At 46.1% G+C, this 17,941-nt stretch overlaps 1 protein-coding gene across 3 annotated transcripts in view; it reads right to left on the bottom strand.

Moving 5' to 3' along the window:
* Nucleotides 1–17,941, bottom strand: part of LOC149469606 (calcium-activated chloride channel regulator 1-like) — a 58,151-nt gene that overhangs the window by 7,547 nt on the left and 32,663 nt on the right. For all 3 annotated transcript variants that reach the window (XM_089668893.1, XM_089668894.1, XM_089668895.1), the window contains 6 exons: nt 15,655–15,832; nt 13,031–13,137; nt 9,608–9,829; nt 8,004–8,274; nt 7,277–7,441; nt 6,869–7,099 (listed from right to left, as the gene is read on the bottom strand). In XM_089668893.1, the coding sequence (XP_089525019.1) occupies nt 6,869–7,099; nt 7,277–7,441; nt 8,004–8,274; nt 9,608–9,829; nt 13,031–13,137; nt 15,655–15,832 (1,174 nt within the window). The remainder of the gene's footprint in view (nt 1–6,868; nt 7,100–7,276; nt 7,442–8,003; nt 8,275–9,607; nt 9,830–13,030; nt 13,138–15,654; nt 15,833–17,941) is intronic.

The following is a 17,941-nucleotide window of genomic DNA, read 5'->3' as shown; positions in this document are numbered from 1 at the left end:
ACCTGAAAGTGGCACATGGCACAGTGTGGCGATGGAGACAGCAGCAATGGGAGGCCGTACAGGGACCCATGAGACACTCTGGACCTGGCAGCAGCATGAGGAGGCGGTACGGGGGCCCATGGCAGATTACGGGCCTGGCAGCAGCAATGGGAGGCCCGTAATCTGCCAGCACCCTATGACAAAATGGAACCCACCAGCAGTGTGAGGAGACCTCAAAGTGGCACATGGCAGAGTGTGGCGATGGAGACAGCAGCAATGGGAGGCCGTACAGGGACCCATGACAGATTACGGGCCTGGCAGCAGCATGAGGAGGCGGTACAGGGGCCCATGGCAGATTACGGGCCTGGCAGCAGCAATGGGAGGCCCGTATTCTGCCAGCACCCTATGACAAAATGGAACCCACCAGCAGTGTGAGGAGACCTGAAAGTGGCACATGGCAGAGTGTGGCGATGGAGACAGCAGCAATGGGAGGCCGTACAGGGACCCATGACAGATTACGGGCCTGGCAGCAGCATGAGGAGGCGGTACAGGGGCCCATGGCAGATTACGGGCCTGGCAGCAGCAATGGGAGGCCCGTAATCTGCCAGCACCCTATGACAAAATGGAACCCACCAGCAGTGTGAGGAGACCTGAAAGTGGCACATGGCAGAGTGTGGCGATGGAGACAGCAGCAATGGGAGGCCGTACAGGGACCCATGAGACACTCTGGACCTGGCAGCAGCATGAGGAGGCGGTACGGGGGCCCATGGCAGATTACGGGCCTGGCAGCAGCAATGGGAGGCCCGTAATCTGCCAGCACCCTATGACAAAATGGAACCCACCAGCAGTGTGAGGAGACCTGAAAGTGGCACATGGCAGAGTGTGGCGATGGAGACAGCAGCAATGGGAGGCCGTACAGGGACCCATGAGACACTCTGGACCTGGCAGCAGCATGAGGAGGCGGTACGGGGGCCCATGGCAGATTACGGGCCTGGCAGCAGCAATGGGAGGCCCGTAATCTGCCAGCACCCTATGACAAAATGGAACCCACCAGCAGTGTGAGGAGACCTGAAAGTGGCACATGGCAGAGTGTGGCGATGGAGACAGCAGCAATGGGAGGCCGTACAGGGACCCATGAGACACTCTGAACCTGGCAGCAGCATGAGGAGGTGGTACGGGGGCCCATGGCAGATTACGGGCCTGGCAGCAGCAATGGGAGGCCCGTAATCTGCCAGCACCCTATGACAAAATGGAACCCACCAGCAGTGTGAGGAGACCTGAAAGTGGCACATGGCAGAGTGTGGCGATGGAGACAGCAGCAATGGGAGGCCGTACAGGGACCCATGAGACACTCTGAACCTGGCAGCAGCATGAGGAGGCGGTACGGGGGCCCATGGCAGATTACGGGCCTGGCAGCAGCAATGGGAGGCCCGTAATCTGCCAGCACCCTATGACAAAATGGAACCCACCAGCAGTGTGAGGAGACCTGAAAGTGGCACATGGCAGAGTGTGGCGATGGAGACAGCAGCAATGGGAGGCCGTACAGGGACCCATGACAGATTACGGGCCTGGCAGCAGCATGAGGAGGCGGTACAGGGGCCCATGGCAGATTACGGGCCTGGCAGCAGCAATGGGAGGCCCGTAATCTGCCAGCACCCTATGACAAAATGGAACCCACCAGCAGTGTGAGGAGACCTGAAAGTGGCACATGGCAGAGTGTGGCGATGGAGACAGCAGCAATGGGAGGCCGTACAGGGACCCATGAGACACTCTGGACCTGGCAGCAGCATGAGGAGGCGGTACGGGGGCCCATGGCAGATTACGGGCCTGGCAGCAGCAATGGGAGGCCCGTAATCTGCCAGCACCCTATGACAAAATGGAACCCACCAGCAGTGTGAGGAGACCTGAAAGTGGCACATGGCACAGTGTGGCGATGGAGACACCAGCAATGGGAGGCCGTACAGGGACCCATGAGACACTCTGGACCTGGCAGCAGCATGAGGAGGCGGTACAGGGGCCCATGGCAGATTACGGGCCTGGCAGCAGCAATGGGAGGCCCGTAATCTGCCAGCACCCTATGACAAAATGGAACCCACCAGCAGTGTGAGGAGACCTGAAAGTGGCACATGGCACAGTGTGGCGATGGAGACACCAGCAATGGGAGGCCGTACAGGGACCCATGAGACACTCTGGACCTGGCAGCAGCATGAGGAGGCGGTACAGGGGCCCATGGCAGATTACGGGCCTGGCAGCAGCAATGGGAGGCCCGTAATCTGCCAGCACCCTATGACAAAATGGAACCCACCAGCAGTGTGAGGAGACCTGAAAGTGGCACATGGCAGAGTGTGGCGATGGAGACAGCAGCAATGGGAGGCTGTACAGGGACCCATGAGACACTCTGGACCTGGCAGCAGCAAGAGGAGGCGGTACAGGGGCCCATGGCAGAGTGGCGAAGCGTAAGCAGCTTAAATCGAAGGCCATACAGAGGCCTATGTTAAAAATAATAAAATGTTTGGGGCATGATTCATGGCGGATTTAGTCAGTTGTGTCAGGAACTGGTGGTTTGAAATCCAGACTAATCCACGCCTGATTCATTTTCACAAACGTGAGTCTCTCCACACTTTGGGTGGACAGTCGTGTCCTCCGCGGAGTTACAATACCTCCTGCCGCACTAAACACGCGCTCCGATGCCACGCTACTGGCCAGGCATGACAGCCTTTCAAGGGCAAATTCAGCTAGTTGGGGCCAAAGGTCAAGTTTCGTTGCCCAGTAGTCAAGGGGATTGTCTATCTCGGTTGGCATGGTGCTGTCCAAGTAGGCCCAAGCCTGTTGTTTGAGGTCCTGCTCCAGGTCCACCTGATGCTGCTGCTGCTGCGGCTGGTTAGTAGTTTCCTCACTGCGCTGGTGAAGAAAGCTACTCATCATCGACTGCAGACTGAGGCAGCCACTGCTGGTGGAGCTGCCACTGCTCCTACCACCCCACCCCTCCCCTGCTGCCATGGCAGCGGAACGCGAGCGCACAGGGCCCACAGTGTCTGAGGATGGACGTTGGCGCAGAAAGGCAGAGACCACCTGACTACATAGGTGGTTTTTATAGTACGTTATTTTGGCCTCCCTCTCAGCAGGTGTGAAAAAGGCCACCATTTTTGAACGGTAGCGAGGGTCCAACAAGGTGGACAGCCAAAAGTCATCCCTCTGTCTGATGGTTATTATTCGGCTGTCGCTACGCAAGCAACCGAGCATGCTATGGGCCATTTGTGCCAAGGAATGCGAGGGACTCCCTGCCTCCATCTCCACAGCATACTGCCACGGTGCGTCAGGGTCCTCTGTCTCCTCCTCCTCCTCTACCAGATGCTCCTGCTCCTCCACTCCTGTCCGCTGAGTGGAAAAACCACCCATTTCACTCAATAATTCCTGAGCACCAATGTCCTCCTCTACCTCCTCCTCTTCTTCCTGTCCTGCCCCCACAGGGGTCATGTGGCGTTGAGATCTGTGCGCCACGTCTACCGCACCCTGACCAGCCATTGTTAACAGCATTTGTTCCAGGACGTGCAACAGAGGAATGACGTCGTTCATCCCATAGTCCTGCCGACTCACGAATAGCGTGGCCTCCTCAAAGGGCCTGAGCAAGCGGCAGGTGTCACGCATGAGCTGCCAATGGCTGACATCTAAGTTACACAGGGGAGTACCTTTATCCGCTTGTAACATCAGGAAATCGGTGATGGCCTTTCGCTGTTCGTAAAGGCGGTCTAACATATGTAGGGTTGAATTCCACCTTGTTGCAACGTCGCAGATCAGGCGATGCTGTGGAATTCCGTTCTGCCGCTGCAGCTCAAGGAGGGTGTGCTTTGCGGTGTAGGAATGGCTGAAATGCATGCAAAGTTTACGTGACATTTTAAGGATGTCTTGCAGTGGGATGGTGGATTTTAGGAACCGCTTGACAACCAGATTGAACACGTGAGCCATGCATGGCGCATGGCACAACCTTCCTTGACGCAGAGCAGACACCATGTTCTTTCCGTTGTCGGTCAACATGGTTCCGATTTTCAGTTTGCGCGGAGACAGCCATCTGTCGATTTCTCTGTTCATTACACTCAGAAGTTCCTCCCCTGTGTGACTACGTTCGCCAAGGCATACCAGGTGCAGCACAGCGTGACACCGTTGCGCCCTGCACATGTGATATGCCGGTCGGGTAATGGGACTTGGCACGGGGGTGGCGGCTGAGGACACGGCGGAAGAAGAGGTGGTAGAGGCGGACATCTTTTGTGGACCAAGGACGTGCAAACGTGGAGGCAAAAGCGGCGTGACCTGTCCAAGTTGCTGGTGCGGCTGTGCCGGCACCACGTTCACCCAGTGGGCCGTAAATGACATGTACTGTCCCTGACCGTAGTTACAGCTCCACACATCGGCGCTGCCGTGCACTTTGGCAGAGACCGACATGCTCAAAGACTGGCCCACCATCTCTTCTACATGTGAATGCAGGGCTGGCACTGCCTTTTTGGCGAAGAAATGCCGGCTTGGCACTCTCCACCGCGGCGCGGCACAAGCCATCATTTCTCGGAAAGGTGCTGAGTCCACCACTTGGAAAGGGAGGGACTGCAGCACCAGCAACTTGGACAGGAGGACGTTCAGCTTTTGCACCGTCGGGTGCGTGCTCGCAAACTGTTGTCTATTGGAAACGGATTCCAAGAAAGACTGCTGACGGAATCCGTGAAGAGGAGTAGCAGGAGAAGGAGCATCTGAATGAGCGGAAGATGCCAACGAGCGACAACTCCCCTCAGCAGAGGTGTTGGAGCCTTGACTGGCTGATAGAGGGCGATTGACGTCGGGTGACGGAGCAAGTAACGGAGCGGGTGATGGAGCGGGGGCTGGCAGAACCGCCGTATCTTTATCACGGTTTTCCCAGGCCACCGAATGGCGACGCTGCATATGCTGACGCAACGCTGTAGTCCCAACATGGGCCCCCTGGCCACGCTTGACTTTCTGGCCACCTAGTCGACATACGGCTACGTTTACTTCCTCGGGCCGTTTGACGAAAAATTGCCACACCGCCGAGTAGGAAACTTTGCCCCCGCTACTCCTCACTGGCTGACTGCTACTTCCTCCGTGCACACCGGCACCACTACTGGCCGTGGTGGTAGGCTGCAGTGGAGCTGGTGCTCTACTCCGTGGCCGTTTGCCTCCACTGACACTGCTGTGACCCTGCTGCCTCCTGGGCAACCCACCGACTGTTTTGCTCGCTGGCAAGCTGGCACCCTCTTCTCCTGATGATGCGGAAGCAATAGCCTGATGACGACGAGGCTGCCAAGTGCAATCAGCCTCATCATCATCAATTAGGGTCTCCGCCTCACTACTAGCCCCCTCGGCTGCGTGTGGGTCAGGAGACAGACCTGTCTCTAGACCGGCTATCGAGCCACTCTCCTCGCCAGTACTTCTTCGCCTGGCTGCTGAAGAGGCGGATGTCTCCCCCCGTTCCTGACCGCCCTCTGTTAGCTCTTTCTCACTGTACAGTGGGGCTGAGCCCACAGCATGCGATACTTCGCTTGGTGAGGGAACACCAAAGGACAGGGGCAGGTAGAGGACACGTGATTTCAGTGGGCTTGCTCCCGGGCCATGCCAACTAACGGTTGTGTCTGACGTACCCACCGACCGTTGGCTGTAGGTGTCAGAGGTGACCTGGGAAGAGGAAGACGACCGAGCCAACCAATCGATGACGGCAGGGTTGTCGGTGGAGACACGACCGCTGGATGACACCGGGAGCACTGGCCTCTGGCTGCGACTAGTGCTGCCTCGACCCCTTCCTCTGCTGCCACGTCTGCTCGCTCCTGAAACATTGCCTCCTCTGCCACTCCTCTGCGTGTTGTCTGACATACTCTTTAATTCAACGATTCTGTGTCCCTGAGTAACGATTCTGTGTCCCTGAGTAACAATTCTGTGTCTGTCCCTGAGTAACAATTCTGTGTCCCTCAGTAACAATTCTGTGTCCCTCAGTAACAATTCTGTGTCTGTCCCTCAGTAACAATTCTGTGTCCCTCAGTAACAATTCTGTGTCCCTCAGTAACAATTCTGTGTCTGTCCCTGAGTAACAATTCTGTGTCCCTGAGTAACAGTTCTGTGTCCCTGAGTAACAAATCTGTGTCCCTAAGTAACGATTCTGTGGCCCTAAAGTCTCTTTGGCCCTAACTCTGTCCCTAATACAGAGAGGTCTGTCTCTCTTGAATGACTGGAGGCTAATGGAGAATTCTAAGATGGCCGCAATTTATAGCTCGACCATTACACAGTGCTGGCTGGCTGGCTGCTGATTGGCTAATGCGATCACATGTCATGAATGAATGCATTATGGGTCAGCGCGCCTTGTCTGCGCGCCTTCCCAGAGATCCCCGCTCCGTCGCCACACATGTCGCCGCCATTTTTGGAAAATTTCAATTCGCGCATCCGAAGTCTGCTAATTTTCGGAATCGAATTTTTCCTAATCTTCGAAACGAATTCCACTTCGCCAAGTTCGATTCGCTCATCTCTAGTCCTAAACACTTGATCTTCTTCCCTTGTCCCTGGGCATGGCTGGGTCTCCCCATTTACCACCGAGTCAGTATCCCCTCTCTCACAAAACCTGTGCATGCTTTCCTCCCCACTATCAATATATGCATCCCCTTCTTTCACCCACTCTTGCCCCCCACCTTTTGGAAACACTCAACCTCATCTTCCTCTGCTTCATTCCCACCCGCCACCTTAAGTTCTCACCACCCTAATCTTGCCCATTCTGGAATAGATGCACTTGAATTTGAAAGTTCATATTAGAAAAGCAAAATATCTCGTGTGCTATTGAGAACTTTAGGGTACAACAGCAAGAAAGCCCATAGAAGCTGTATAGTTAAAAAAACATTCATACCATTTCCTTTATCCAGGTCATCGCCAGTTGCTGTCCATGACAATTTGACTATCTGACCTTCAATTATTGCTTGCAAATCAGAGATTTTACTTGGGCTATAGGTATCTGGAATAGGACCTGATGGCACTGCTGTGATCACAAATGCACCTCCTGAAGATGTTCGTGAAAAATTTCCCACATTCAGATTCTCAAAGGTATTTTTAGGTTTTGGAGGGTTAGAAACCAGGGTGCCTGGAAGAGGGAAAACCAATAGCTTAATGAGTTTTTGTAAAATACAATAAACTACTAATAGACCTGAGTGGTATTTGACTTCTACCAGTAATGATACAAGGAGATTTTAATGATAATGTACAAATCCACACATATAATCTTATTGGCAGTGCTATTGATATCTGCTTATTTTCTTACCATTTTCAACAAAGCCAGGTAGATATAATGCCCGACTTTTTGCTAAGGCTGCTTTTGAATCTTGCGCATAATTTTCAACCCGCACTTTCAAATTGTGTCTGCCATTTTGTTTGTAGCCTGTGAAGTATCTGGAATATATTCCATCATTCTTGATAATATCAGCACCTTAAAGAAAATAAATTAAGAGATAAAAATTTATTATTTTAACAGCATGCTTATTCACTTCAAGTTCTTGTATTATATAAAGTATGTCTAAAGCCAAAACTCTGGTGTTACAAGATTTGTATTTCCTCTGGGGAGATTCACCATATGTGTCCTGGTGACTATTGTCATTGGGACAGAAACTGATGAGTAATTAAAAATCTTAAAGATGTCACCATGTTTACCTTTACAACCCCTGTAATAGCACTTTAAAGTACTTGTAAACATTTGAAATAAATACCCCTAGTCCCCTCCTTACATTTATCTGGGTTCCCCCCCTCAGCATGTCTGTACTTATATCTTTTGATGGCTGCAGACTCTGATAGAGCATTTTCTATTAAACATGTACATGTACTTTAGTTTTTGTCTAGATATAGATCTTTATTACATGCATAACATTTCTGTACTTCTGTGTTGTCTCTCAAGTCTATGGGTAACCTTAGTAAAAACCTGCTCATAGCAGTGGGAATGACAAAAAAGTAAATCAATACATAAAAGGAAATAAACATTGCATATAAACCCTTACCTGCACCATTGTCCAGAAGAGGTAGCGGTGTAAATGTTCCATCTTGTGCTTCAATGTAGGCAATCACTTTCACTCCTAGAACTGGAGCAGCCCCTTGTGATACTGTAGCATACACAATCATTGGGGTGGGGAAGCTGTTAGTGTCTGCATTAAGAAATGGTTCAACAGTAATTGGGGGGACATTGGGATTTGCTGCTCGGGAATTCACTGTAATACCAAGAACTTGATCTGCATTATGTGTGTTGCATAAATTGTATGGCCAGTCACCAGGCTAAAAAGAAATAAAGATATTGTTGGAGATTTCATAGCTGAGAACTTATGACGTATGCTGCACATTTTATGTTATAAAAAACACATTTCTACACACATGAGAAATCCTGTGTTTATATGACTTTATCAAGCTTCCAGCAAATCCACAATGTCTATATGCTGAAGCCTGTCAACAGCTTGTTTAAAGTGGTAGCCCATGCTATGGTCTGTGTTCAACATTCCCAGACTGGAGCTGAAGGGTGCTTTAAAGTGTGCTTTTTTTAAGCACCCCCTGCTCCAGCATGTTTGTAAAGTACTCTACTTTCATAAAATGCAGCTTCCCGGGTCTATGCTTCACAGCCATTCTTCAGGATATTTCCAGTCCCATATTGCAGGTTGACACCCAACCAGGGGCGGACTGACCATTTGGAAACTTGGGCACTGCCCGAGGGCCCAGGGTCAGTAGGGGGCCCCATGAGATGCCCTGGTACCTTTTTCATAGGCTTTTTTGAGTTTGGGCAAGTACATGGGCCCAATAATCCCCTATTGCCCGGGGGCCCCATGAGTTGTCAGTCCGCCCCTGCACCCAACTCCACAGATTTCAATTGAAAGCCTATTTGAAAGCCTATTTGCAGCTCATCAATTTATTGCTGTGTTTTCCATTAAAGATAATGAAGTTTTGGTCACACGAGCATAAAGTGCAAAGGACAGGATCTGCAAAATTGGAGAAGCTATGAGATGCGGGGCAGAATGAGCAGTGAAGTGTAAAATATTATAAAAAGTTATCTAAACAGGATAAGTGCACTTCATATATTTCAGTCTAAGAACACAGATGTTAAAGGTAGTCCTAGTTTTGAAGAGACACAGCCCTCCACCAACCCACTCATACTGGGCAACACAGTAGCTAAGTGGTTAGCACTTCTACCTAGCAGCACTAGGATCATCGGTTTTAATCTGAACCACTGCACTACCTGCCTAGAGTTTGCATGTTCTCCCTGTGCCTGTGTGGGTTTCCTCCCACACTCCAAATTCCACTCCCAGAATATATAGCCGAGTTTTTTTTAAGTCTAGGAGTTAAGTGTCACTTTAGTCCATCAGTTTACAGACCTTGTCATTTTTTAATTTCGGTGGTGCAATTTTCCCTTTTCCTTGGCTTTCAGCTTCTGTTGAAGCCAAAGAAGGAAAGAGCAATTGGATTGGTCCCAAACTACCAGTCCCTTATCACTGGAATAATCCTGTAAAATACTGACAGCATATAGGATATTGTTGTGCAAAAATAATACATAGCACAAAGAAAACACCCCAAAAATAATACTAAAAAAAATATTAGCAATAAAAAATATTAGTTGCTATACCTCAGCAGTGCCTGGAATTGCGAGACGGGCAGACTTTGAAGAGGCATCAATTACAAACTGGGCGTTCTCATATATTTTGCCTTTTGGATCTATTAATTGAATAGTTGGGACGAGTATGTTCCAAGTCACTAAAAAGAAAGTGTCGTTGCCCACACTGCTGTCGATGGTCACTCTGCCAGTCAGACACTGGGTTGATTTTATAGTTGTTGCAGTACTTTCAAGCTGTAATAGCAGAAATGTATCAACATGCAAACATAGAAGGTACAGAAGTGGTTTTATTATCAGTTCTACAAATTTGTTAATTTCTTTAAACATCTAATTGAGCATATTAGAGTGCCTCTAAATCCAAGCACAAACATGTAATATAGTTCAGTTTACCAGCTCTTAGACGTGGTGCCTCATTTGTTTTTGTTTGTTTTTTTCAGGTTAAGCACATTTTCCTTGCCTTACCCCTTGACCTACCAGGAATCAAATGTGCTTGTAATTTCCTGTGCATTGAGTTAAAAATCTCAAACATTATTATCAGTTTTTACCAGTTTTCTTCTGTGAACTACAAAACTACCCCTCCCATGTTATAGAGGTGAGTAGAGGGGAAGGTGATTGTAGTCCAAATCAGGAGAGCAGTCTAGGGTGACAACCCATCATAGATACAGTGAAGGTGTGTTGTCACCCAAGGACAGGAAGTATGTTACTCACAGGTCCACCAGGTTAAAATACAGGAAAGAAAGCCTAAAAAAGGAAACTACCAAAACTAAGGGCTAATAAACTGAATTATATTCCATTTTTGTTCTTGGATTAGATACATTTGAGGTTGAACCAACTGAACTTTTAGTTTAAATCAGTTTAAAGTATATTAACACATTTTTAAAATTTTTACTGCTATTTAGGAGATTTTCTGTTACTTTCTGTTCTGGGAACAATAAAAGTGATATAAAATCTGTACCAGGGAAAAAAAGTGACAATAAAAAGCTGACAGGGGTTCTAGCATTTTCAGACTTAAAGAGGAGCAAATGAAAAGTCAGCAGGTCCAAAAACTGTACTGACTTTTAATAAACAGACGCTCACCAGCTCAAGGATCGCTAGAGACCCTCATCTGGGTCAATTCCTGTCTTGTCTTTGGGTTCCCAGTGCTGACATGTTAACTGTGGGAAGCCGCCTGTGACTTTTTGCGGCCTTATAGCTGGTTTCACATTGCGCATGCGTGGGTCACGCTGTACCCTGTGAATGGTCCCAACTGCCTCCTAGGACCTGTTACGTGACCCAGAAAGTTGTGGGCGGTGTGGGGCAGGTGGGTAATGTGGGGCCGAACGTCCACTCGGATCACCTAGGGAGAGATTGAGGGGGCGGAGGAGCGTAACTTCCCCTTTTGGGGGAAAAAAAAATTATTCCTGTCCATGTTGGTGCGATCTCCCTCCACTTCTCCTGGTGACAACATTTTTGCCAGGAAAGAAATGATGAAATCTCTCCAACAGAGCCTCTGATCGGTGTAAAACCTGACAAAAGCTCAAATCCTTCCCCACCCTATCCAAAACTAAAAATAAAAGCCAATAGATAAACGATATTGTTTTTTTTTTTCCAAAATTGTCAGTTTATTGTTTAAAAAATAAAAACCGCAGAGGTGAGAAAATACCACCAAAAGAAAGCTCTATTTGTGTAAAAAAAAATGCCATACATTTTGTTTATGTACAGCGTTGCATGACCGTGCAATTGTCAGTTAAAGTAAAGCTGCGCAGTGTTGCAAAAAATGGCCTGGTCGGGAAGGGGGGTAAATCTTTCAGAGAGAAAGTGGTTAACATAATCAAGATGCTGCAAAACAAACGGTGTTCAATGTTTTACAGTTCACTTTCTCTGTAAAGCAGCCACATCCTGAGGAAATATCCTTTTCCCTGCCAGCAGCTGCACAGTGGAACCCTTGGTCTTTGTAGGAAAACAGTGGTTGAAATGCAGAGGTAATATGGAGACGCAATCAGCAAATTGGAGAACTGTAGCTCTCACTGAGCAGGCGTGTGTGTAGGACTTCTGCAGAGAGACCACTGCTTCCACACAGAGAACATGGGTCCCACTCTGCAGGACACAGGCTTTTCTACTCAAACTGTGGTTTATTTGAAAGAAAACAAACTGCAAGACTTTTCATGCCTTTTGTTTGGATGCACCTGGAAAGTCATTTAGCTGATTTTAACTGAAAGTTCAATTAATAAAACAAAAACACTCATTTTAATTATATATATAATAGACATATGATCTCATTACATATACTATTTGTTTTAATATAGAGGGAGTAGCTTTGCAATACATGATCATGCCTTATTCAGTACAAGTCTATAGATGGGGCTGTTTCATGTGAAATTATGGTCAGGTACACTACAAAAATAACTACCGTATTTTTCGCTCCATAAGACGCACTTTTTTCCCCCAAAAAAAGGGGGGAAAATGTCAGTACGTCTCATGGAGCGAATGTAAAGCGGCCGGTCCTGTATTTCTGCCGCCACCATGTCAGAATACCGGGCCGGCTTCTTAGCTGTTCTCTCCTGCAGGACCTTACCTGTTCCTCGCTCCAGTGCTGCAGTCTTCCCACGGCGGCTTCTGTGACAGCCGGGCGCCCACTGCGCATGCGCGAGAAGTGCCGCACTTTGTGAATGGTCCGGTGTCTTCTGGGACACATGACAGGTCCCAGAAGGCTCCGGACCATTCACAAAGCGCAGCGATTCTTGTGCATGCGCAGTGGGCACCCGGCTGTCACAGAAGCCGCCACAGGAAAAAGAAGGAAGGACAACTCCGCGGAAGTGGGAGCGGGTACCTGTCAAATTCAGGTACCTGTTCCCCCTCCCTCCCCAAAGGTCCGCAGTCTCTGGTAATCTCCTTTACTGTCTGCAGTCTCTGGTCATCCCCTGCACTCTCTGCAGTCTCTAGTCTTCTGTACTATGTCCACAGTCTCTGGTCATTCCCTGTACTATGTCTGCAGGTTCTGGTCATCCCGTGTACTGTGTCTGCAGTCTCTGGTCATTCCCTGTACTGTGTCCGCAGTCTCTGGTCATTCCCTGTACTGTGTCTGCAGGCTCTGGTCATCTCCTGTACTGTGTCCGCAGTCTCTGGTCATCTCCTGTACTATGTCCGCAGTCTCTGGTCATCCCCTGTACTGTGTCCGCAGTCTCTGGTCATCTCCTGTACTCTGTCCGCAGTCTCTCGTCATCCCCTGTACTGTGTCCGCAGTCTCTGGTCATCCCCTGTACTATGTCTGCAGTCTCTAGTCATCCCCTATACTGTGTGTGCAGTCCATTGGTTCAGAATATTTTTTTTCTTGTTTTTCTCCTCTAAAACCTAGGCGCATCTTATGATCAGGTGCGTCTTATGGAGCGAAAAATACGGTAAGTATGCATATTCACTGACATGTTTTGATAGCTTTGCTACAAAGAATATACAAACCTGAATGGACTGAGCTTGGACATCCCCACTGCTAGCTTTGATGCCGCTGAAGGAGTCAATCAAGCCATTGGCATCAAGTTTATCTGACGCGTACAGTTGTAAACCACCTGCAGAGAATGAATAAAAATTAATTTTACATGCTATGCCTAATCAAAGCCATGCAATGGTACAATGTTTGCAGCATTATCTAGTTTGGAAACCCATTGCAGCTCTAAGATTCATAACTAGCGATAAGCCAAAGTGCCCTGGATTCGGTTCGAACAGTGTTTGTCGAACTTCATGCTGAACCCGATACCCATTGAAATCAATCTGTTAAATAACTTTTGTTAAATAATGTCCATATTTGAGCTAATAGGACTCCTTGCAGACCCCTCCAAAAGGTCCTCCTTAATATTTGGGGGACCTTCTATGTGTTTTTTTTTTTTTTTTTAAAGAAGCTGGAAATAACATATAATTTGAAGGTTATTTAATCTGTATCACTTTTTCTCTATAAATGTCACTGTTGCCATAATACATCCAACAGCAAGATTGAAAAAAATAGGCATAGTGCCTCCTTCAAAATACACACCAGACCCCTCTGGCAAAGCACTTTGTACCCAAACAGCCAAAATTCAGTCTGAACCTAGGATCTGCTATTTTTGAGAATAGTATGTTATGGTTTGCATTTTGCTACTTGTCAGGAAAGCTATTTTTTTTGGGGGGGGTTAATTTTTAACTATGCTATGCTATGCTTCAAATGGCTTGTTTTACTGCAAGCATCAAAACAGAAGTGGAAGTCATATATTGAACATCTTATATACAGTATATACAAGACCCAAATCCAAGTTCCCATCCCAAAATGCAAGTCCCTGCTTATGACAAATAAAATGAAAAGCAACTTAATACCTCTAAATTGCCTTTTGGTTTTTAATAACTAAAAACATACATACATACACACAGCATGAGGTGTATTTAAAAAAAATGTGCATAGCAATTCATCCATCAAAACTTCAAGTAAGTTCATTTTGTACAAATAGAGCAAAATCAAATGTTCTCGGGCAATATTCTCTGCAGATCAAGAATGTGTGAATGGGAACAACCATTATGGTCAATTGATGGCGTTGACTGTCATAGGAAATAAGTATGCTCCTCAGCTCCATTTAATGACCATAATGCACTATTTTCTGCTTTCAAACATTTAAACTGCAGAGAATATAGCCAAATAACATTCAATTTTGCCACATTGATACAGAACAAATTTTAAGGATGGGGAAAATCAGCTATGCAGTTTTTATAAACACAACCCTAGGTGTTCCATTGTTGTGGGTTTCAAAATATAAATCCCAAAAAGTACTATGGCATTTTCTTGCCCTGTGTCACTAGTATTAAGCTACTTGCTTTATTATCTTTTTAAGCCACATTTTTTGACGGTCTTACTGGTTTTTTCTTTTTTTTCTTATTTACTTTTTTGCAGCAGAACCCCGCAGTTTCAAAAGTGAATTATAAAATATGTGTATCAAATATTCAAGCACATTACACAAAAAGGCAAGGGTGTTTTTTCTGACTTTGGGGCCAGAAATTGTATATAAACGACCAGAAGGGAGCAGTGCAGGGGCGGGTGGCCATTTATAAATGTCCTCACTGCTTCCCTGCTTGTGCGTGCTCCCTGAGAGCGAGCAGCACCGCGATCTGGTTCCCGCTGTGTCCAGAGGACACACCGATCGCTGTATGGAACCTCTGTGTGAGGTCCCGATCATGTGATCACTGTTTGGCCAATCAGTGATCACATGAATAGTAGTAAGAAAGATGTCACTTCTGACATCATTGCTTACTACGTGTGAAATCTGTGAATGATCATAGAGATCACATGGTACAAGGCTATTCACAACAGCCTTGTACCAGACCAATCACAGCTCGCACAGTATTTCTCAATGGCAGCCAGAGAGAAGGAGAAATGATTGCTTTTACAGCCTTTATGGGTGTAAAAGCAATCAATGTAAAAAAAAATCTTTTTCACCCCCCACAAGTAGAGTGACAGTATGTTAAAAAAAAACCCATAATAATATAAAAAAAATAAAACTGTAAAAAAATTTTGGCTATAAACTAATTGGGGTTATTTTTTTTTTTTTACTAAAAACATAACTGAATACATTTTGGCTACGATTTATGAAGAAAGATTATTTGTTTTCTAAATTTTACAAGAAAAGCACTTTTTTCAAAATTTTTGGACATTTTCATTTATATAGCAAAAAAAATAAAAATCCCATTGGTGAATAAATACCACCAAAATAAAGTTTTATCGGAAAAATGCTAAAAAATTCATATGGGTACAGTGTTGCATGACAGGGCAATTGTCATTCAAAGTGTGATAGCACTGAAAGCTGAAAATTGGCCTGGACAGGAAGGGGGTAAAAGTGTCCAGACATGAAGTGGTTAAGAAGGCCCATGCTTGTGCTTTCCAATATCACCCCAGAGGACATTGGGGCTGCTGTCAGATTATGTTTAAAAAATAAATCACCATTGTCTTCTGAACTAGTGTTCAATCTATTGTCAGAGTATTTCAGGCTTTTATGCATCATCTTCATTTAGTTGTGTTCACTCTACTCAACCCATATTTTTAATTCCCAGAAAAAAACATAACTTACCTGTCATGTTGGATAATTGTTCTAGGGCTTTGTCTGCTTGATTTCCTAAAGCGAGAGTGTGAATGACTGCTCCACTGTTTTGGACGTCACTAAAACAGCTGCTAATACCTGCATCCTCTCCATCTGTTAACAACACAATCTCTGTGCCATAGGTGCTTCCATCAAACCCTTTATTTACCTGTGTATGTTACAAAAGCATACTCTCAGTGTCTGATGTTTTAAAAAAAATAGCCAAATTGAAAATCATGTGATAGAAACTCAGAAAATAAAGCACAATGACACATAGGTGAAGAGGTACACTTGTTGCTGAACCAAACATTACAGAGAAGAATGGTCTAAATTACTTGGCAGCAGAATCTAACTTCTCAAAAACTGCTGACCTCCAATTCACAAGCTATAGCAAGCGTCCCAAATTATGACCCATTGGCCACACGTCACCCAATACAAGATTTTACCCGTCCAACAGCTGATGTGCACAATCTCCACTTCTCGCTTGTCCTTCAACAGCATTGGGGCACTGATGTAAGGCTAGACTTTGATGGGGACACTGATGTAAGGAGGGACTCTGATGGGGACACTGATGTAGGGCTGGACTCTGATAAGAAAATGATTGTAAGGGGGGAACTCTGAAAGGGATTCTGACTTAAAGGGGGGGGGACTCTGATGGGGACACTGATGTAAGGCTAGACTCTGATGGGGACACTGATGTAAGGAGGGACTCTGATGGGGACACTGATGTAGGGCTGGACTCTGATGGGAAAATGATTGTAAGGGGGAAACTCTTAAAGGGATTCTGATGTAAAGGGGGGGGGACTCTGATGGGGACACTGATGTAAGGCTGGACTCTGATGGGAACACTGATGTAGGGCTGGACTCTGATGGGGAAATGATTGTAAGGGGGGAACTCTGAAAGGGATTCTGATGTAATGGGGAACTCTGATGGGGGCACTGATGTAAGGCATGGGGACATGTAATGGGGGACTTTGCTTTGTTTCACTTAAGTTTAATAATTTTTAGTACAATTACATAGCGCCATCAATTTCCACAGCATTTTACTTATGTATTCTATATTCACATCAGTCCCTGCCCTCAAAGAGCTTACACAAAAGGTCACTAACTCACATTAATACATACTGTAGTAGGGACAATTTAGACAGGATCCAATTAACCTACCAGCATGTCCTTGGAGCATGAGAGAAAACCAGATTACCCAGAGGTTTTGTGGTGACTCTACATCCACTTCTGTTACAATGGGATTGGGCAGTGATCATATGTCAGTAAATACTATTCAGACATCCCATGGCTAAACCTTTTTGGGGTAAGAATTAATTGGCCAGGCTGGATTTTGCACGACTCATCACTATTGTTTTCTAATGAGATAATTTCAGTTCTACATCTCACCACCATTTGGTATCTGCAGTCAGCTAAAGTGAAACTGTAGTCACATTTTAAAATAAAATGAATTCAATATGTTTAAATATAAATAAAATGTACCTTCTATCCTTCTTACTTCTTTTCATCCCTCAAATGAAAGATTTTTTATTGCTATTCTCAGACTTTCTGTTCTAGGATGGCTACGTTTGTTCTCCATGTCCCCCCTTGTGTATGTAAATATGGCCACCCTTTCCTGCTTGCCCCTGAGATGGACTACATATCTACTTGCCGACGCATTCAGGGCTATGAGAACTGTAGCTCCCCTACAGTAGAGCATGTAACCAGAAATAACAGCACTGCTTGCTCTACACTAGTAGCAGTGGGGTGCATCAGCAAAGGATCTGGAGAGTGCACAGGAAAAAAAAGAAGCCTGAAAAAACTGGAGAGAGTTGTAATAAAAAAACAGAGCTGTGGTAAACCTGATATTTTATAACAATTGATGTAAAAAAATTACTTTGTCATTTTATATGGTTAATCAAGCTGGCCGCAAACCAGAACAATTTATTTTTAATCTTCATATGGAAATTCTGAAAATCAATCATCAAAGATTTCAATAGATTCATTATGGGCTTGAGAAATTTTGTGTAAAAACTATCAAATTTATTTTGATCGCCATCCCAAGATTATGAATTCCATGTTCAATTTTGGGAAGCACATGTGCATTACAGTAAATGTGATTTTTTTTTTACATCACCATCTCTAAAGCGAGATACCAGGGACTGCCAAGTAACCAAAATCTTGCAAGAAAATGCTACTTCATTTTTTTGCAGTAGATTAAGATGGGGTAGGGGACCATTAGTGAATAAGCAGGCATTGCATGCAGGTCCTTGTATGGCGTACATGGGAGGCTTTA

Source organism: Staurois parvus, unplaced genomic scaffold, assembly GCF_062004578.1.
Source record: "Staurois parvus isolate SC_StPar_1 unplaced genomic scaffold, SC_StPar_1.0 ptg000066l, whole genome shotgun sequence".
In the NCBI taxonomy this organism is placed as follows: domain Eukaryota; kingdom Metazoa; phylum Chordata; class Amphibia; order Anura; family Ranidae; genus Staurois; species Staurois parvus.
Note: the sequence above shows the minus strand (reverse complement) of the source record. Positions and strands in the feature narration are given on the sequence as shown.